Source organism: Delphinapterus leucas, chromosome 3 (genome assembly GCF_059928025.1).
Source record: "Delphinapterus leucas isolate spDelLeu-1000000601 "Yukka" chromosome 3, BTC_Dleu_Yukka2, whole genome shotgun sequence".
In the NCBI taxonomy this organism is placed as follows: domain Eukaryota; kingdom Metazoa; phylum Chordata; class Mammalia; order Artiodactyla; family Monodontidae; genus Delphinapterus; species Delphinapterus leucas.
This window is the reverse complement of record NC_143131.1, coordinates 44,901,009-44,918,521: the sequence shown is the minus strand read 5'-3', so window position 1 is coordinate 44,918,521 and position 17,513 is coordinate 44,901,009. Positions and strand designations below refer to the sequence as shown.

The 17,513-nt window shown below is 40.5% G+C and overlaps 1 protein-coding gene across 1 annotated transcript in view; it reads left to right on the top strand.

Annotated features, from left to right (window-relative positions):
* The first annotated feature begins 2,683 nt into the window (after positions 1–2,683).
* Positions 2,684–17,513, top strand: part of ANKRD55 (ankyrin repeat domain 55) — a 107,211-nt gene continuing 92,381 nt past the window's right edge. The window contains exon 1 of the mRNA XM_030759624.2: positions 2,684–7,707. Within this exon, the coding sequence (XP_030615484.1) occupies positions 7,650–7,707 (58 nt within the window). The 5' untranslated portion in view covers positions 2,684–7,649. The remainder of the gene's footprint in view (positions 7,708–17,513) is intronic.

The window sequence follows — 17,513 nt, the reverse complement described above, 5'->3', positions numbered from 1 at the left end:
TTTGTCTTTCTCTGTATGACTTATTTCACTTAACATAATACCCTCCAGGCCCATCGTGTTGTCTCAAATGACAAGAGTTTTTTGTTTTTTTTAAATTTATTTTTGACTGCGTTGGGTCTTCATTGCTGCACTTAGGCTTTCTCTAGTTGTGGCGAATGGGGGCTACTCTTTGTTGCGGTGCACAGGCTCTAGGCGTGTGGGCTCAGTAGTTGTGGCTCATGGGCTCTAGAGCGCAGGCTCAGTAGTTGTGGCACATGGGGTTAGTAGCTCCGCGGCATGTGGGATCTTCCTGGACCAGGGCTCGAACCTGTGTTCCCTGCATTGGCAGGAGGATTCTTAACCACCGCACCACCAGGGAAGTCCTCAAATCACAAGAGTTCATTTTTATGGCTGGGTAATACTTCATTCTATATATACCACATCTTCTTTATCCATTCATCTATTGATGGGCACTTAGGTAGTTTCCATATCTTGGCTATTGTAAATAATGCCTCAATGAACATAGGGGTACATGTATCTTTTCGAATTAGTGGGGTTTTTTTTCCTTCAGATAAATACCGAGGAGTGGAATTGCTGGATCATATGGTAGCTCTATTTTTAATTTTTTGAGGAGTCTCCATACTGTTTTCCACAATTAACATTCCAATTAACATTCCCACCAGTAGTGTACAAGGGTTTCCTTTTCTCCACATCCTTCTCAACACTTGTTATCTGATGTCTTTCGGATAATAGCCACTCTGACAGGTGTGAGGTGATATCTCATTGTGGTTTTGATTGCATCTCCCTGATCATTAGTTATATTGTGCATCCTTTCATGTGGCTGTTGGCTATCTGTATATCTTCTTTGGGAAAATGCCTATTCAGATCCTCTGCCATTTTTTAAATAGGTTGTGTGATTTTTTTTTGATGTTAATTGAGCTGTACGAGTTCTTTGTATATTTTGGATATTAGCCACTTATCAGATATATCATTTGCAAGTATCTTCTCCCATACAGTAGGTGACCTTTTCCTTTTGTAGATAGTTTCCTTCACTGTGCAAAAATTTTGTAGTTTGATATAGTCACATTTGTTTATTTTTGCTTTGGTTTCCCTTGCCTGAGGAGAGATAGCCAAAAAAACAATACTACAACCTTTGTCAAAGAGAGTACTACCTATGTTTTCTTCACATTTATTTTTAAAACTTGCTATTTTCAGTCATTTTAATTTTTAAGTGTGTTTTAAAACATATTTTAGGATAATATTATTAGTTAAATTATAGAAGTAAAATTTATATTTGTTCTTTCAGGTTTATTGAGGTATGATTTAGTAATCTTCTCCTTTTGGAGGGGTTTTAGTTCTCTGAGTTTGTCAAGTGAATAGAGAGTGTATAACCATCACCACAATCAAGATAGAGAGTATTTCCATCACTCCAGAAGTTCTCTCTGGCCTCTTTGTAGTTTATTCCCTCCCTGCTGGAAAGCACTCCTCTGGTTTCTATCTCTGTATCTTTTGCCAGGATGCCTTCTAAAGAGAATCTTGTGGTATGTAGTCTTTTGTGTCTGGCTTCTTTCACTCAATCAAGTGTATTTAAGATCCACTCATTTCTTGCATGTATCAGTGCTTCATTCCTTTTCATTGCTGAGTAGTATTCCATCATATAGATGTACCACAGCTTGTTCATTCATTTACCGGTTGATGAACATTTGGGTTGTTTCCAGTTTTGGGTGATAATAGAATTGCTATAAACATTCACATATAGGTATTTGTGAAAACATATGTTTTCATTTCTCTTAAGTAAATGCCAGGGAGTTGGATTGCTGAGCCATATTTATGTTTACTTTATAAGAAACAGCCAAACTGTTTTCCAAAATAGCTGGGTTATTTTGCCTTCCCACCAGCAATGTGTCAGAGTTCTATCATCATCACCAGCACACAGTGTGTTTTTAGCTTTTTTTAAAGCCATTCCAATAGGTGCGTAGTGGTATTTCATTGTGATTTTAATTTATACTTTCCAATGAGTAATAATGCTGAGCATCTTTTCATAGACTTATTTGCCATCTATATGTTTTCTTTGGTGACATGTCTGTTCAAATCTTTGTGCTTTTTAAAATTAGGGTTTTTTTATTACTAGGTTTTGATAATTCTTTGTGTATTCTGGATACCAATCCTTTATCAGATATGTTTTACAAATATTTTCTTCCTGTCTGTGGTTTGTTTTTTTGTTTTCTCACCAGCATCTCTTAAAGAACAAGAAGTTTTTAATTATGACAAAATACAATCACAGTGGCTGCTGTGATTGAGGAAATAAATTTTTTATTTTATTAAATTTTAACTTAAATAGCAATATGTAGCTATTGATGACCATATTGGACAGCACAGCATATTAATGCCTAAATGTACTTTCAATGAACAGTGTGTACATTTTAAAAATTCTTTGATTATTCTATGTTTTGATTACATCTTTTGATGTAACTTTATGCTTGTTTGAATCTAATAATAAAGATTGGGGGTTGCATTCTGTAAATCTTATTTTTTTCTTTTTCAATTATTAATTTTCATTATATTTTATTAATGTATCAGTTCCATGATGCTTTTGAAATTTAAAAACCTGGTCCTTCACCACAGGTAGTCTGAGAAGCCCTGAACTAGACAGATGTTGTACATGGGCAAAGGCCTGTCTCCCTGATGGGGATATTCTTCATTGTTAACCCACAAAGTGGCATTCTAGAGAAGGAAGTGACAGATGGGGTAAAGGAATGAAAGACTATTTTAGAAAATGTGGTCAGAGAAAGCCTCTGTGAAATGGTGACGTTTGAACTGGGGAAAGAGCATTCCAAGTGGTGGGATATAATAGCAAAGTTTTGGGAGTTTGGGAAAGGGCATGGCATGTTCGAGGAACAGAAAGCAGACCAGTGTGGCCGGATGTGAGAACGGAGGGAGGGTGGTGAGAGATGAGCTGGAGAGGCAGCACAGAGCCCGATTTTGCAGTCACACAGACCTTCTCCTCTCTTCCCCTCCCACGTTGTAGATAAGAATTAATGAACCACAGGCACCTGGTATGTGTGAAAAGTGTGTGAATATGTCTGAATAAGGGCCTTATTCAAAACGCACTTGAAAAAAACAACCAAATGTTATCTTACACTTGGCTTTGGTTGCATAGAAAGAATTATCTCTGTGTTTGCAGCCTGGGAAGTGGACTGAACAGTAATAACTCTCACAAGAATTTAGGGGGTGGGGTCCCCATACTACAGATTAAGACACTGAGGCTCAAAAAGTTATATAATTTGCCCAAATCACACAGTTAACAAGAAATAGACTCAAACTCATGTCCTCTCCACTCTATTTGACTACCTTTTTTCAAAATGAGTCCAAAACAGCCCTTTTACAAGTGTGAAATTGTCTACATTTTAATTTGGCTTTGGTAATGATATAAATGGGCACAGAAATATAACAGTTATAGAGACTGCATCTATTTTGAGAAGTCCTCCTCTGTGTTAGTTTCTTGAAGCTTCTATAACAAATTAGCACAGACTTGGTGGCTGAGAACACAGAAATTTATTTTCTCACAATTCTGGAAACCAGAAGTTCAAAATCAAGGTGTCAACAGCACCATACTATCTCTGAAGGCTCAAGGGGCAATCTGTTCCTTGCCTCTTCCAGCTTCTAGTGGCTCCAAGTGTACCTTGGCTTGTGGCTGCATCATTCCTATCTCCGGTCACATGAACTCCACTTCACTATGTGTGTCTCTTATAAGGACACTTGTCATTGAATTTAGGGCCCACTCAGATAATCTAGGGTGAGTTCAACTTGAGATCCTTAATTTGATTACATAGGCAAAGACCCCTTTTCCAAATAAGGTCACCTTCACAGATTCTGAAAATTAAGATGTGGATGCATCTTTGTGGTGGAAGGGCACCACTGAACCCACCACACCCTCCCTGCGCTTCAGCCTGGAAACTCTTCCCAAGCAGTCAGTTGGGGACTCATCAGGCTCAGCTCTCTTGTTTCTCTTCTCCCAGGGATCTCTGGCCTGCACTGCCTGCTGTCTGAAAAATATCATTTCAAATATTTTGCTTAGTTTTCTAGCTGTTTAAGCAGGAGGGTAAATCCAGTCCCTATTACTCCAGCATAGCCAGAAGCAGAAGCTGCACCAAAGAGAAGTTCATTGAGCATAAAGACCTTTCCTATCTTACTGACGGCCGCATCATCAGTGCCTATCAACATGACTGGAGCATAGTAATCTTTCCATAGCAACTGATGAATTAATGAACTAATGAATTAAAAGGAGGTTCATCTATTCAGTTGGCGGAAAAGTGCCTTTGGTTTTTAAGTAAAAATAAAAGACACATTTTTCATTTTCACCAAGAACTTTATTGAACAACGTATTCACCCTTTTGTTCCACTACCTTCTGCCATTTTTCAGGCAACTTCATAATTCCATCTTCCCAAAACTTTTTATCTTTTTTGAGCAAAGAACTGTTCCAGGTGCCTTTTACAGTCTTCCAGGGAATTGAAAATTTTTCCATTAAGAGAATTTTGTAAAGAGCAAAATAAATGGAAATCTGAAGGCGCAATGTCTGATGAATACGGTGGATGAATCAGAACTTCTCAGCCAAGCTGTAACAGTTTTTGCCTGGTCATCAAATAAACATGCGGTCTTGCGTTATTCTGATGGAAGATTATGCGTTTTCTGTTGACTAATTCTGGGTGCTTTTCTTCGAGTGCTGCTTTCAGTTGGTCTAATTGGGAGCAGCACTTGTTGGGATTAACCGTTTGGGTTCCCAGAAGGAGCTCATAATAGAGGACGCCCTTCCAACCCCACCATTAACACAACATCACCTTTGGATGAAGACCGGCCTTTGGTGTGGTTGGTGGTGGCTCATTTCGCTTGCCCCATGATGTCTTCTGCTCCACATTATTGTACAGTATCCACTTTTCATCACCCGTGACAATTTGTTTCAAAAACAGAACGTTTTCGTTACGTTTCAGTAGAGAATTGCATGCGGAAATACGGTCAAGAAGGTTTTTTTCGCTTGACTTAGGTGGAACCCAAACATCAAAGCGACTTACATAACCAAGCTGGGGCAAATGATTTTCAACGCACGATTTGGGTATTTTGAGGACGTTGGCTATCTCCCGTGTGGTATAACGCTGATTGTTCTCAATTAATGTCTCAACTTGATCGCTATAAACTTCAATTGGTCTACCCAACCCTGGAGCATCGTCCAGCGAGAAATCTCCAGCATGAAGCTTCGCAACCCACTTTTGACATGTTTGATCAGTCACAGCACCTTCTCCATACACTGCACAAATCTTTTTTTTCCTTTTTTTTCTCTGTTTTTACCTTTCTTGAAATAATAAAGCATAATATGCCGAAAATGTTGCTTTTTTTCTTCCATCTTCAATATTAAAATGCCTACACAAAAATTCACCAACTTTGAGAGAGTGGCATGGACATATATACACTACCAAATGTAAAATAGATAGCTAGTGGGAAGCAGCCGCATAGCACAGGGGGATCAGCTCGGTGCTTTGTGACCACCTAGAGGGGTGGGATAGGGAGGGTGGGAGGGAGATGCAAGAGGGAGGGGATATGGGGATGTATGTGTACGTATAGCTGATTCACTTTGTTATACAGCAGAAACTAACACACCACTGTAAAGCAATTATACTCCAATAAAGATGTTAAAAAAAAATTCACCAACTTTGATGTCTTTTTTTAAATGCACGCTGATAATGACAGCTGCCACAATACAATCTAACAAAATTGTTTCAAATAAAGTTAAAGACAACTAAGTGCTGCTAGAGCCATCTTACGGGAAAAAACGAACGAACATTTTGACCAACCAAATAAATCCTTGATTTTGCGCGAATCCTTGATTTTGCTCGTGTTTGGGACCAAGTGACCACAGCTCCTCTTACCTCAGTCAGTTGGGTGAGCTTAAGCCATCTCTCCTTAACTGAATATCTGCTAGTGTAAGCCAAAGTGTCTTCACCAATTCACTCTCGGCCTCCAAAGTCTGGCTTTCATGGTTAATGCAAAAAAAAAAAAAAAAAAACCAGCACTGGGAAATTTAAGAAATTTATCTATGGAGCACATTTTGTGTAATGATTTATAAGAAGTAGGTTCTGCCCATGTTTTAAATAAAATGAACACATGGTGTTTGTAGGGGAAAGGCTGATGTGAGGAAGGTAAGTGGGTCCTAGTATTGTCACAAGGGAACTGAGGCCAGACAGTCTGTTGATGGGGAAAATATGAGAGGCAAGAGATAAGAAAGAAGCCTGTCTATGGAAAAACACAGTCCATATCAGTAGATCAAAACAAGTGTGGCCATATACGAAGAAAAATGGTTTCTGCTTTTATTTCCATAGTCACACACTAATTAAGTTAAAAAAATTTATTATCATTATCAACAGCATTTATAAGATCATCTTCTATATGACTATTTGACTTATCCAAAAACCTGATTGTCTTGATTGTAGAGCTTTGTTTTGAATTTATTATACCAGATTTTTAATAACAAATATAAAACAACAGTCTTGTTTTAATAAGCCTAAAAATACAGAGGTAGATAAAGAACAAGATAGAAATCTCCTACTTTAATTGCAATCCCCTGAGGTAACCAATATTAACAGTATATCTTCATACATCTTCCTCTGTTCCTATGAACATACATGAGCATATTTACATATACAGTGGGTGGTTGCTGGTTTTATAAAGATGTGAACAAATGAAATATATAATTTTTTCATTTAATAATAGATTAGAGTCATCCTACCAGATAAATTCATATAGATTTACTTCAGAGTTTTAAATCTAGAGTATGAATTTACTACCATTTATTCAACTGCTCCTCAAATGATATACATTTGGTGATTTGAGGTTTCTCCACAACATATAATACTGCACTAAACACCCTTGTGATTGCACACTGTTTTAATTTTATCGCCATGGATATCTGAGCCCTGAAATCCAACCTTTCAAACGCTACTTCCTTCCCCCCCCATCCTCCCTATCATTTGGAGAAAAGAGCTGAAGGGAGACTAAAGATGAGCTGTGAAAGCCAGTAATTACTCCATACAGCACATGGCCAGCAGCCTCCTGCTACAATATTTACGTGCTATTCCGTTGAGATGGCACTCTGCTCACATGACCCAAATGCAGTTCTCACTCCACCAAGAACACAGCTGAATCCAAACTGCATTGGCAGCTTTGCACATGCTCCGTCTGGCCCTGTGAATCCTCACTCACCCATTGAGATTTCTTTTGGTTTAAAACAACACACCAGCTGCTGAGGCTCCGTTACCTCCAGTATTTTCCTGGCCCAGATCCAAGGCAGGTGGCCCTCTATGAAAACCATTTTTCAAGGTTTGAGCTTTTTTTTCTGTATTTGTTGGGGGATAGAGTGTGTATAATATTTACACGTGGGTATAGCTGATGAGTGAGACCATAGGAAGTAACTCTTTTTCCTGTCAGGTATTACAGGAATAACATTTACCTATTTCCATCATTTGCCTTGACAAAGACTGGCAGCTCTAATGCACACTTAATTCTCAAACAGAGGTCTTGGCAAGGGATGCTGTAACTGACTGTTGTGTTGACTGTAATGTGTAAGATGGTGTTTTCTCCTCTCTAGAGACCTGGATGCTTTTTGCCATTCTGATGGTAAATGATGAGACAGGCAACCATGGATTTCAGCACTCCATCTGTGTTTGATCAGCAAAAAGGTAAAAACGCTGCTTTAACTCACCCTTGGTTCTTTGCATCTTTAGTGCAACGGTAGGGATTTGCACTTGTACAGGGAGAGAGAGTAATGTGTGTGTGTGTCTGTGTGTGGGTGTGGGTGTGTGGGTGTGATGTGGGAAGAGGATTTCACATAGGAAACAAACCTGTTCTAAATGTTCACTTCTCATTTGATAAGCATTTAGAAGGGAAAAATAAGCTTATGGTCTATTAGTCTTGCTAAAGTGCTCCTACCTACAAATTTTAAAAATTGGGTTTCAAGCACACCAGCTATTTCAGATAGTATCATCTTTATTCTCATTAGCTTTTTGTTCGAATCTTTAAAATATATACATTATAATAAGTAACATAAACCCAATATCTCATTGCTATAGTTTCATAAATATCTCTTGATTCCCTTCAGGAATATATGTTGCCCAGATTTATGCTGTAGTTGATATATTATCTCATCCGAGGTTGTGTAATGACTTATCACTATGTTATTATTTGCAATGAAAGGATATATCTTTCTTACTCATAATTCCCAGTGTGGAAGTAATTTTCCACACAAAACGATTGCTGTGAAATTGATCCATCCTTATAAAAAACATGTATTCAGCCATTCAGTCTGTGCCTGTACGTTTTGCATATGAAGTGTGTGCGTGTATGCATATATATGTATATTATATATATACCTATGTGTAATTATGCAGCTTTTCTCAAATGTCCATTCTTTAAATGTAAGTGATATTTTAGAAGAGTTTTAAAAAACATATCTGATATCTAAACCACTTTCAATACCCTCTGAGTATTCCTCAGAATCCTAAGATCCTTTGGTCATTTACCTGTTTTGGCTACACCGTGAAAATGGTGGTCTGCAAAAGCCTCAGTAAGAAAAGTCATTGCTTCTTTCCTTTTCCCTTTTCCTGCTCTAGGCCATAGTGTGTTTACTACCTACCCTTCAAGCTACATCTGGTTTCATGGGTGAATTATTTCAGTTCAGTGCTTTGTCAAGTTACGGACTTACATTTAGATTTCTGAGTACCTACTGTGTGTGTGTGTGTGTGTGTCGCGCGCATCTTCAGGATGTGCCAGTTTACACAGCATTGGGCCAGGAACACCACAGAGAAAGTGATTGTTACAGTTGTGCCCACCACATCCTTTGTATAGTTTGTATCACTGACGGCAATCAGCAAAAGTGAAAATATGCTAAGATCCAAAGACCTCATACTGGCTAAAAAATGACATTTTTGAGCTGTGCAATTCAAAGAGAAACACAATGGGTTTATTTTTTAAGACTAATTTGAGGGAGCTAGAACTGACTGCAGAGCACTAGCCCCTCGTAATGAATCCATCTGTTCCAGTGTTGTGTCTCCTAACAGGACTGAGCCCAAAACATAGTTAAAATATTAATTTATAATATTTATTTTCTTAGAACACCTTTCATGTGAGCAATTCACAGCTATTTCTCCACCCTAGACCTGATTCTTCCCCTTGTAAGTTAACCCTCTCCCTGACACCTCCATCTCTATTTTTCAATCATTTCTCTCTAGAGGTGCTGTGGTATGGTGGAAATAGCATGGGCGACGTAGGTTAGAATGGCAGAATAACTACTTCTTAGCTGTGTGATCTTAGCAAGTTACCTGACCTCTCTGGGCCTTAATTGCCTCAGCAGTAAAATAAAGGATACGATGCTCACCTAGCAAGGTTGTTGTGAGAATCTAAAATAATGTACAAAAAGCACCTGTCTCATTGCCTGATATGCGTTAACTACTTTCAAACTGTGGCCGCTTTTGTTATTATCGTTGCTGTTATAATTATTACCACCCTCGACTGTGAGTTCCTCAAATGTGAAAGACTATTCACCTCTCTATCTCTAGCTTGAATTTAGCAGTCCTCAGAACAAATGAGGGTTTAGTTAAGGCCAGCTGACTATACTACATTAATTATTTTCTTTAGAACTCCAGAGTACCACTTAGAGCAACCCCTAGAACAACAGTTAACTAAATGATACCTGAATAGTTCTATTATCACATTAACCCTTCCACCTTCTTAAAAGCATGAAAGGCCATAATAGGTTTAGACCATTGCATAGATTCTAAATACCATATTGTTGGGCAAAACCATGGTGAAGTGACTTTCTCCTGAAAAGTTGAGTATGGGTAGGGCTTTAGTAGAGGATTTTCCTTGAATTCCTAACATCTGGGGAATCAAAGCTCTAGTGTCCACTAGCTTTACATGCAGATGTTGACGAAAGACATTACATCTGGAAAGATCTTAGAAGTCTTGTAAGACCGCTGCGACGGCATCGCCTTTATGGGATGTAGACATCGGCATTTAGGTACGACTTTGTGTCCTATTTTATCTTGCCTTCAAAAGGAAAACACTATCAAAAACCAAGGAAGTCCATGGTGTTCTCCACAACTGGTTGGCATTTGACTTGTTTGAATTATGTATGGAAAGTCATTGACTGTGGATTGTTCCCGAGGTTGGCTTGATTTTTGTTTTTGTTTTTGACTCTGAGCCATTGCATCCTCTACCAGCTGTTAATTCATCATGGGGGTGGGGGGAAGGAAATGTTGCATTGCTGTCCGTAAGCTTTTTTATTATTTTTTTATTATAATTATTAAAGACTTGGCTTTCTCCTTTCATCACTGTGAGATTACAGATCTACCTGAAATGTAACATTGAAAAGAAAAAACTTGGCCACATATAAAAATCACTAGGCAGTTTTTGAAAATCCTGATGCCTGGATTCCACCACTGGATATTCCAGTTTATTTGGTGAGGGGCATGGCCAGACAAAGCTTCCCAGGAAGTTCTAATGTACAACAAAGATTGAGAACCGCTCATTCCATCCATCCCCCTAAGATGTCAGATGGGAAAAGTGAAGCACTGAGAGGTTAAAATGGGGGCCAATTTATGATCATAACACACAGCTAATTAGTAACAGAGGGGACTGAGACCCAGGTGTTCGCTATCCAGACAGCAGACTAAGAAGTTTCTTTCCAAGGGCAATCTCTGGTCTTAACAGCTACTTTGAGGTGGAGGTAGGGCTCAGGCAGCTCTGGCTTATGGTTGCCCAGAGAATGGTCAGCAATGTGCACTTGGAAACTATGATGAATAATGACCTTCAGTTTGGCTCAAACCCAAACCAGGTGGATTTGGTAAGTCTGAGTCCCTCCAATTGCATTTTTCTATTTTTCTCTTTAGCAGAGGTAATAAGACAACCCCATGCCAGGGGCTCGGGGACAGATGGACATTTGCTCTAGTCCAGTCTCAGTCCTCATCCCAGTTGCACGGACTTGGACAAACTGGTTGATCTTCTCATCTGTGAAATGTGGATAATATTATACATTCACAGGGTTGCTAGGAGGCTTAAATATTGTGTTATCTTCCTGGCCAAGAGGATTCGGCCGTGTCTCTGGCTTGCCCTGTGAAGCTGTGGGGGAGGAAGCCTGGGTCTTCAGAGCTCTCCACTCCGGCTTTGTGCTTCTTACTTTCACCACGGCAACATCTCTCTGGTCCCACGTGTTCTCCCTGGCTGTCTTCCCTCTCAAAGCCCACACGCAGAAAAGGACCTGTAGTAAAATCATTTACTACAGAACACAGAGGTTCCTACTGAAGTTGAGACTTCAGTTATGTAACCAAAGATCCCTGCATGAGGAGGAACCCAGGCCTCAGAGAGAAAATAGAAACGACAAGGGAGGTCCCAAGGGCCTCACCCAGCCCAGCCCTGCCCCAGCTCTGTAAGAAGGGTTTGAGGAAGTTGAGCAGTGTGTCTGCAGGCACCTCTGGGGGGTGTGGCCCACCCTTACAGGTTTTTCTCTGGTAGAGCTGTTGTGAGAATGCGAGGAGGGGCTCGGCCCTCCAGCCCAGATTTATACAGAGCATCATGTCCTAGGGCTGCTCTAACAAATTACCATAAATTGAGTGGCTTCAGACAAGAGAAATGCAGTCTCTCACAGCTCTGGAAGCCAGAAGTATGAAATCAAGATGTCAGCAGGGCGTGTGCTCCTTCCGAAGGCTCTAGGGAAGAGTCCTTCCTTGTCTCCTCCAGCTTCTAACTGCCGTGGCTTCATCACCCCAATCCGCCTCCATCTTCACATGGCCTTTTCCTCTGCATGTGTGTCTGAGAACTCCCTCTGCCTCTCTCTTATAACAGTACATGTGCTTGCATTTAGGGCCCACCCAGATACACCAGGATAAGCTTCTACTCTCAAAATCCTTAACTCAGTCTTTAAACATGTGAGGTGACATGCACTCTTTTGCCATATGAGGTCATAGTCACAGGTCCCAGGGACTAGGACATGGATATACCTTCAAGGCCACCATTCAGCCTGCTACTTGGCATGAAAAAAGGTCAGATCTCAAGTTCCTTCTCAGAGGTATACAATCTCATGGCTGGGTTTTTGGTAAAATCTATTCTCATTTAAGTCGGAAGAAAGGTTGGCATTTGGGAGGTGGGATGGAAAGGGCATAAGATAAAATGGCAAAACTGAGGTTCAAGCCTAAACCTGTCTGACTTCAAAACCCATCTTTTTTCTACTGCAGTACTCTTCCTTGATCAACCATACATTTTAATGAAGAAATAAGACATTAATAAAAAATTAAATTAATGAAGCATATATTTTTGCAATCAAGCTGTTATCCCTTGTATTGTGGATTTTTAAAACTCCCACATGCATATGTGCTGGTTTTAATTTCCAACTTTTCATCCAAACTGAGAACACCAAACAAAAAGAATTTAGAGTGCACAGATATGCACTTTGCTGAAAAAGCAAAAGTTAAAATTCTGATGTGACAAAGGAAGAATGCCTCCACAGGAAGAATAAGCAAATTTTCGAAGGGGTTTGGGAAGAAAGTAGAGAAAAGGCAGGCAAAGGAGACAGGAAAGAGAGGGGATGACTTGGGCTCAGTTGATTTGGGGCACAGACCTTGAATGGGATGAAACCCAGGAACACTGAGGAGAATTCTGTGATTGATTTTCAGATTGATTGGTCCAGATACAGGAAGATTAGCTGGCAGGTGACCATTCCAGAGGTTCAGAAGCAGATTATCTGCTGCCTGTGGGAAAATGCTCAGCCTTCTCCCTCTCTTGGTCAAGAAAGAGGAACAGAGGGAAGAAGTAACAGGAGAAGAATTCTTTTTGCAATTTTCTTGCCCACTCAAGACCTAACCCGGGCAAACACGTTGCCTGGAAGCCTGCCCCTCCCCCTCCTCTGCCTCCTTCTTTGTCCTCTTTCCGACACACAGGAACTTCCCTTCCATCAGCCAGCTCCTGAGAAAGGTTGTGACACATCAGTCCACTCCCAGCCCCTCTTCTGGACCTAGCTAGAGGGAAGCCCCTGACTGATCTTATCCAATTACCATTCACTGGCTTAGAGAACCATGAAACCAAAAGTGATTCAGTGGATTGGGGTTGAGGGGAGTGGTGTGGTTGTCAGCATTCTCCACCATAGGACGACTACAGTGTCCTCGGGAATGGGGCCTCTTGCCTGACTGTGCTTCGCAAGAAGGAGAATCTGGGAGTGGTACGCAGAGGGAATGAAGGCCCACCTGGTGAGCCAGATCTCCTGAATCAACCCTGATGTTATGTCCCACAACTTGGCTAGATCAACTTCAGAAGGCAAATCCTCAGCTTAGCCCCTTGTCTGGAAGTCAGCTGGGTCACCACACTGAGCTTTTCCTACCACCTCTATTCATTAACTCCATATGTCTTTTGTAATTATTAAACAACTGTGTTGATTAACTGATATCCATAGATTTTCCCTTTGAGGCAACCATTTGGATGCAAGGATATTTTAATGGAGCCTAAAGGAAGAACCACTAAACTTGTAGCTATTTTTATTCCCAAACAAGTAGAAAAACAAACCTCTCACCCATCCGCAAATATAGGACAAGGTGAGGAGGTAAGGGTCTAGATGCACTGAGGCCCAAGGTTGGTGTAAAAGATGGGTATGGGCTAGACACCGTGTTGCAGAAAGACCACATCCACCCAGGAGTCATGTTTAGCACACTTGTAAGCCTAATAAATAGGTCCGTGTGCTTAATAAGGGCCCTAACTTTGTTTTCTCAATGTAAAATTTTAAAATGTCAGTTGCTTATTGATGAGGCCACTCTTGTTTTATTGGGTCCATTGGGGGAAGAAGTGAAGGGACAATGTTCCAATCTACATGGGAACTATTTCCATTTCTAAAAGTATCCTCAGAATTTAAAAAATATACACATATAACATTTAATAGCATTCTAATGCTTTTTTAACTTTTTGTTTGAAAATAATTTCAAACTTAAGGAAACATTGTAAGATCAGTATAAAGAACACTGTCTTTTACCTAGATTCACCTGTTAACATTTTACCCCATTTGCTTTATTGTTAGCTCTTTCTCTGTGTCCATCTCTACATCTCTTTGTATCTCTCTGTTTCTCTGTCTCTCTGCCTCTTTCTCTATATGTATGTATGTATATGCTTATTTGTGTTTGTGTGTGTGTGTATACATGTGTATGTACTTTTATCTCATCTGCCTGCATTCCAATTTTGTCTATTGATCCAATAATGTCTTTTATAGCATTTTACCCCCAGTACAGAATCCAGTCTAGGATTAGGTACTACATTTAGTTATCAGGCCTCTTTAGTCTCCTTTAACCTGGAACATTTCTTTAGACTTTCTTTGTCTTTTATGACATTGACATTTTTGAACTTACAGTCTCTCTCTTTTTTTAATACCAAGTTCATCTTTATGGGTTTGTCTGACGCTCCCTCACAACTAGATTTAGATTATGCATTCCCAGCCAGAACACCACATGGGCGATGTATCCATCTCAGGTTATCACAATATGGTTTAAATTCTTTTAGATGGTAATTTGATGTTACAGGTGTTGCACTATTAGATATCAACTGGTTCTTACAGAGTTTTTTAAGTACTGGGATTTCTTTCTACATGTAAAATTAGCATCACCTTCTTCAAAATATTCAAGCAATACAAAAAAGAATTCAGTATAGGGAGTGTTGTATTCTCTTAACTAGCAAAGGGCTCTGTTCTTCAGAGTCTCTTAGCCCCAGCCTGTTCCCAGCTTCTCGGCTGCCAAGATAAACCCTAGCAACTCAACCTCCATGTGGGGATGGGGAGTAGCTTCCAAATGGAGACAGAGATCAGGCCAAGAATATTAACCAGTAGTAATAATCAGAAGAAGATCGATAACTCTGGTTTATTAAGCAGCTCCCATTTATTAAACCAGACACTGTGCAAAACTTTCACTCCTATCATCTCACTGGATCCTCAACACAGCCTGTGAGATAGATTCCATTTCTAGTCCATCTGAGGTTACATGACTTATCCAAGGCCACACAGGACAAAGGCAAAGCTCCCATTTTTAACTCTGGTTTCTGACCCCCAAGCCTTCCTCACACTCTTGTTCACCATGAAGTTATACTTTTTGGATTCTTATAACCCACCTCATCAATCCCTTCATGACTCCTAGCACAAAAGAAAATAAAGGTGATGGCAGCTAGGTTTGCTCAAGTCTCCCCAGGGCTGAGCTTCCATTTGCAATGAGTTCTGCCCAGTAGGCTCAGCTTAGTGACAGGGCAACCTCTTCCATGGTAGGAGTGGATCCAGTCTCCATAGCAACCTGCCTTTAGAGCAAAGAAAGACACCAGAATCCTAGGAGGAGGAGGTGGTGGCTAAAAGGGTAGAATTCACTGGAATTCGACCTGTAGAACTGATGTGATGGGAATTGGGAATTTGTAAGGTCAGGTCTTGGCTTCCACCCCAGAAGCTTCTGAAGCCAGGTTCTTTGTCATTTTCCTACTCAACCTATTTGTTCTGTGCAGCAACAGGTTAACATTTCTCCAAGAGACATTTCAGAGGACCCCGACCCTGTAATCAAGGTCACAAATAAATAGCAATTGATAAAGAGGGAAGAGAATTATTTTAACCTTGACATCCTAAGCTTTGATCCTGGGTGACCCCAAGATCATTCCTCTGTTCTCTAACTCACAACAGTAAATCAGAACACAGTTTGGTGTTCAAAAAACAACAGCAACAACAAAAACACCTTACTTTTAAGAATCATGAGAGGAACACCTGAAATTCATCTGAAATGACATTTTTATCCTTCTTACTTAGTGCTATTCAAGTCAGCTGACTCAGCATGACCACTACGCAGAGGTCTGGGGATGGGCTCGCAGCTGTCTGCTTTCAGGTGGTCACTGCAGAAGCTGGTCCAGATCCTGGAAGTGTTTTGTCTTAGAATAGAAGTAACTTGTAGAATTGAAAGGAGCTCAGTGAATGTGTAATCCAGCTCCCTCACTTTTTACATGCGAACGCTGAAACAGAGGGGTTAGCTGTGGTACAGTGTACTGGACTGTAATGGCCACTGGAGTCAAACCAAACAATTCAAGTCCCAGCGCTGCCACTCTTTTTACCGACCCTTTCCAGCCAGGCCCCAGCAACGGTCCTTCTGCCGGTGTCATTGGAGCCAACAGAATGAGCCTGAGTTTGGTTCAGAAGTAAAGACGAGTTTTCTTCTTTGCTCAAAGAATGGAGAAACACGAGCTCACTCTCTAGAGGACCCGCTGTCCCTACAGGTTGTGGGCGGGGCTGCTTTATAGGATCTCCTCAGCAGGGCGGGCGGGGGAGCTCTCTCAGGGCAGGCACAGCCATACCGCTCAGGCTGCAGAGCGCAGGCCCGGAGCAGCGTCTCTGCCCACGGCTGGCGGCCATCTTGAATTGAGGTGGCGTGTGCAGCCGCGCTTCTGCCCACGCCCAGAGCTGAGGCGTCTCGCACGGGCGCTTCACCCGAGGAGGAACTCTGGTCTGAAGTGCCAAGTACCAGTACGAGGCCTCTGCACGCGGCTCCCTGTGAGCAAGTGAAACCAGACTAATCACAAAGGAACAAGAAAAAAGGTTAGACTGTGTTTTATTACCCAGATTCTATTTTTCCATGAATTGTTAGTGGGCTATGCTGGTGACACTTACTGTGTGACCCAGCTGTTTAACATCTCTATACCTCACTTTCCTACCTTGTAAATTAAGATGGTGCTATTACAAAGGATTGTTTATAAAGATTGAATTAAGGAATACATGCAAAGTACCTGCAACCACTGCTGGCCCATAGTAATCACTCAGTAACTGCTAGAGGGTGTTATGGGTTTGTTATAAAGATGGTTATAACAGTCTTCAGAGGATTGTTAGAAAGATTCAATGACATAATACATACAAAGCACTTGGAACCATGCCTGGCCCAGAGTAACCACTTAGCAAATGCTAGTGATTCTTATAGATGACTCACCTAAGGTCATATGGACAACCGGTGGTCCCTGGTCAAGAGAACATCCATCCCTCAAGTTACGTCCCCCTCTGTAATGAATTCATAGCATAGCACTCCTTTTTTAAATTTTATTTTTTAATTTTTTATATAATTTTTAAAGGTTAATTTTCATTTACAGTTATTACAAAATATTGTCTATATTCCCCATGTGTACAGTATATCCTTGAGCCTCTCTTATATCCAATAGTTTGTACCTCCTACTGCCCCCTTCCTCCCTACCACCACCCACTGTTAATCACTAGTTTGTTCTCTATATGTGAGTCTGCTTCTTTTTTGTTGTATTCACTAGTTTGTTGTTTTTTTTAGATTCCACATATAAGTGATATATAGTCTTTCTCTGTCTGACTTATTTCACTCAGCATAAGGCCCTCCAACTCATCCATGTTGCTGCAAATGTCAACATTTCATTCCTTTTTATGGCTGAGTAGTATTCCATTGTATATATACACCACACCTCCTTTATCCATTCATCTGTTCAC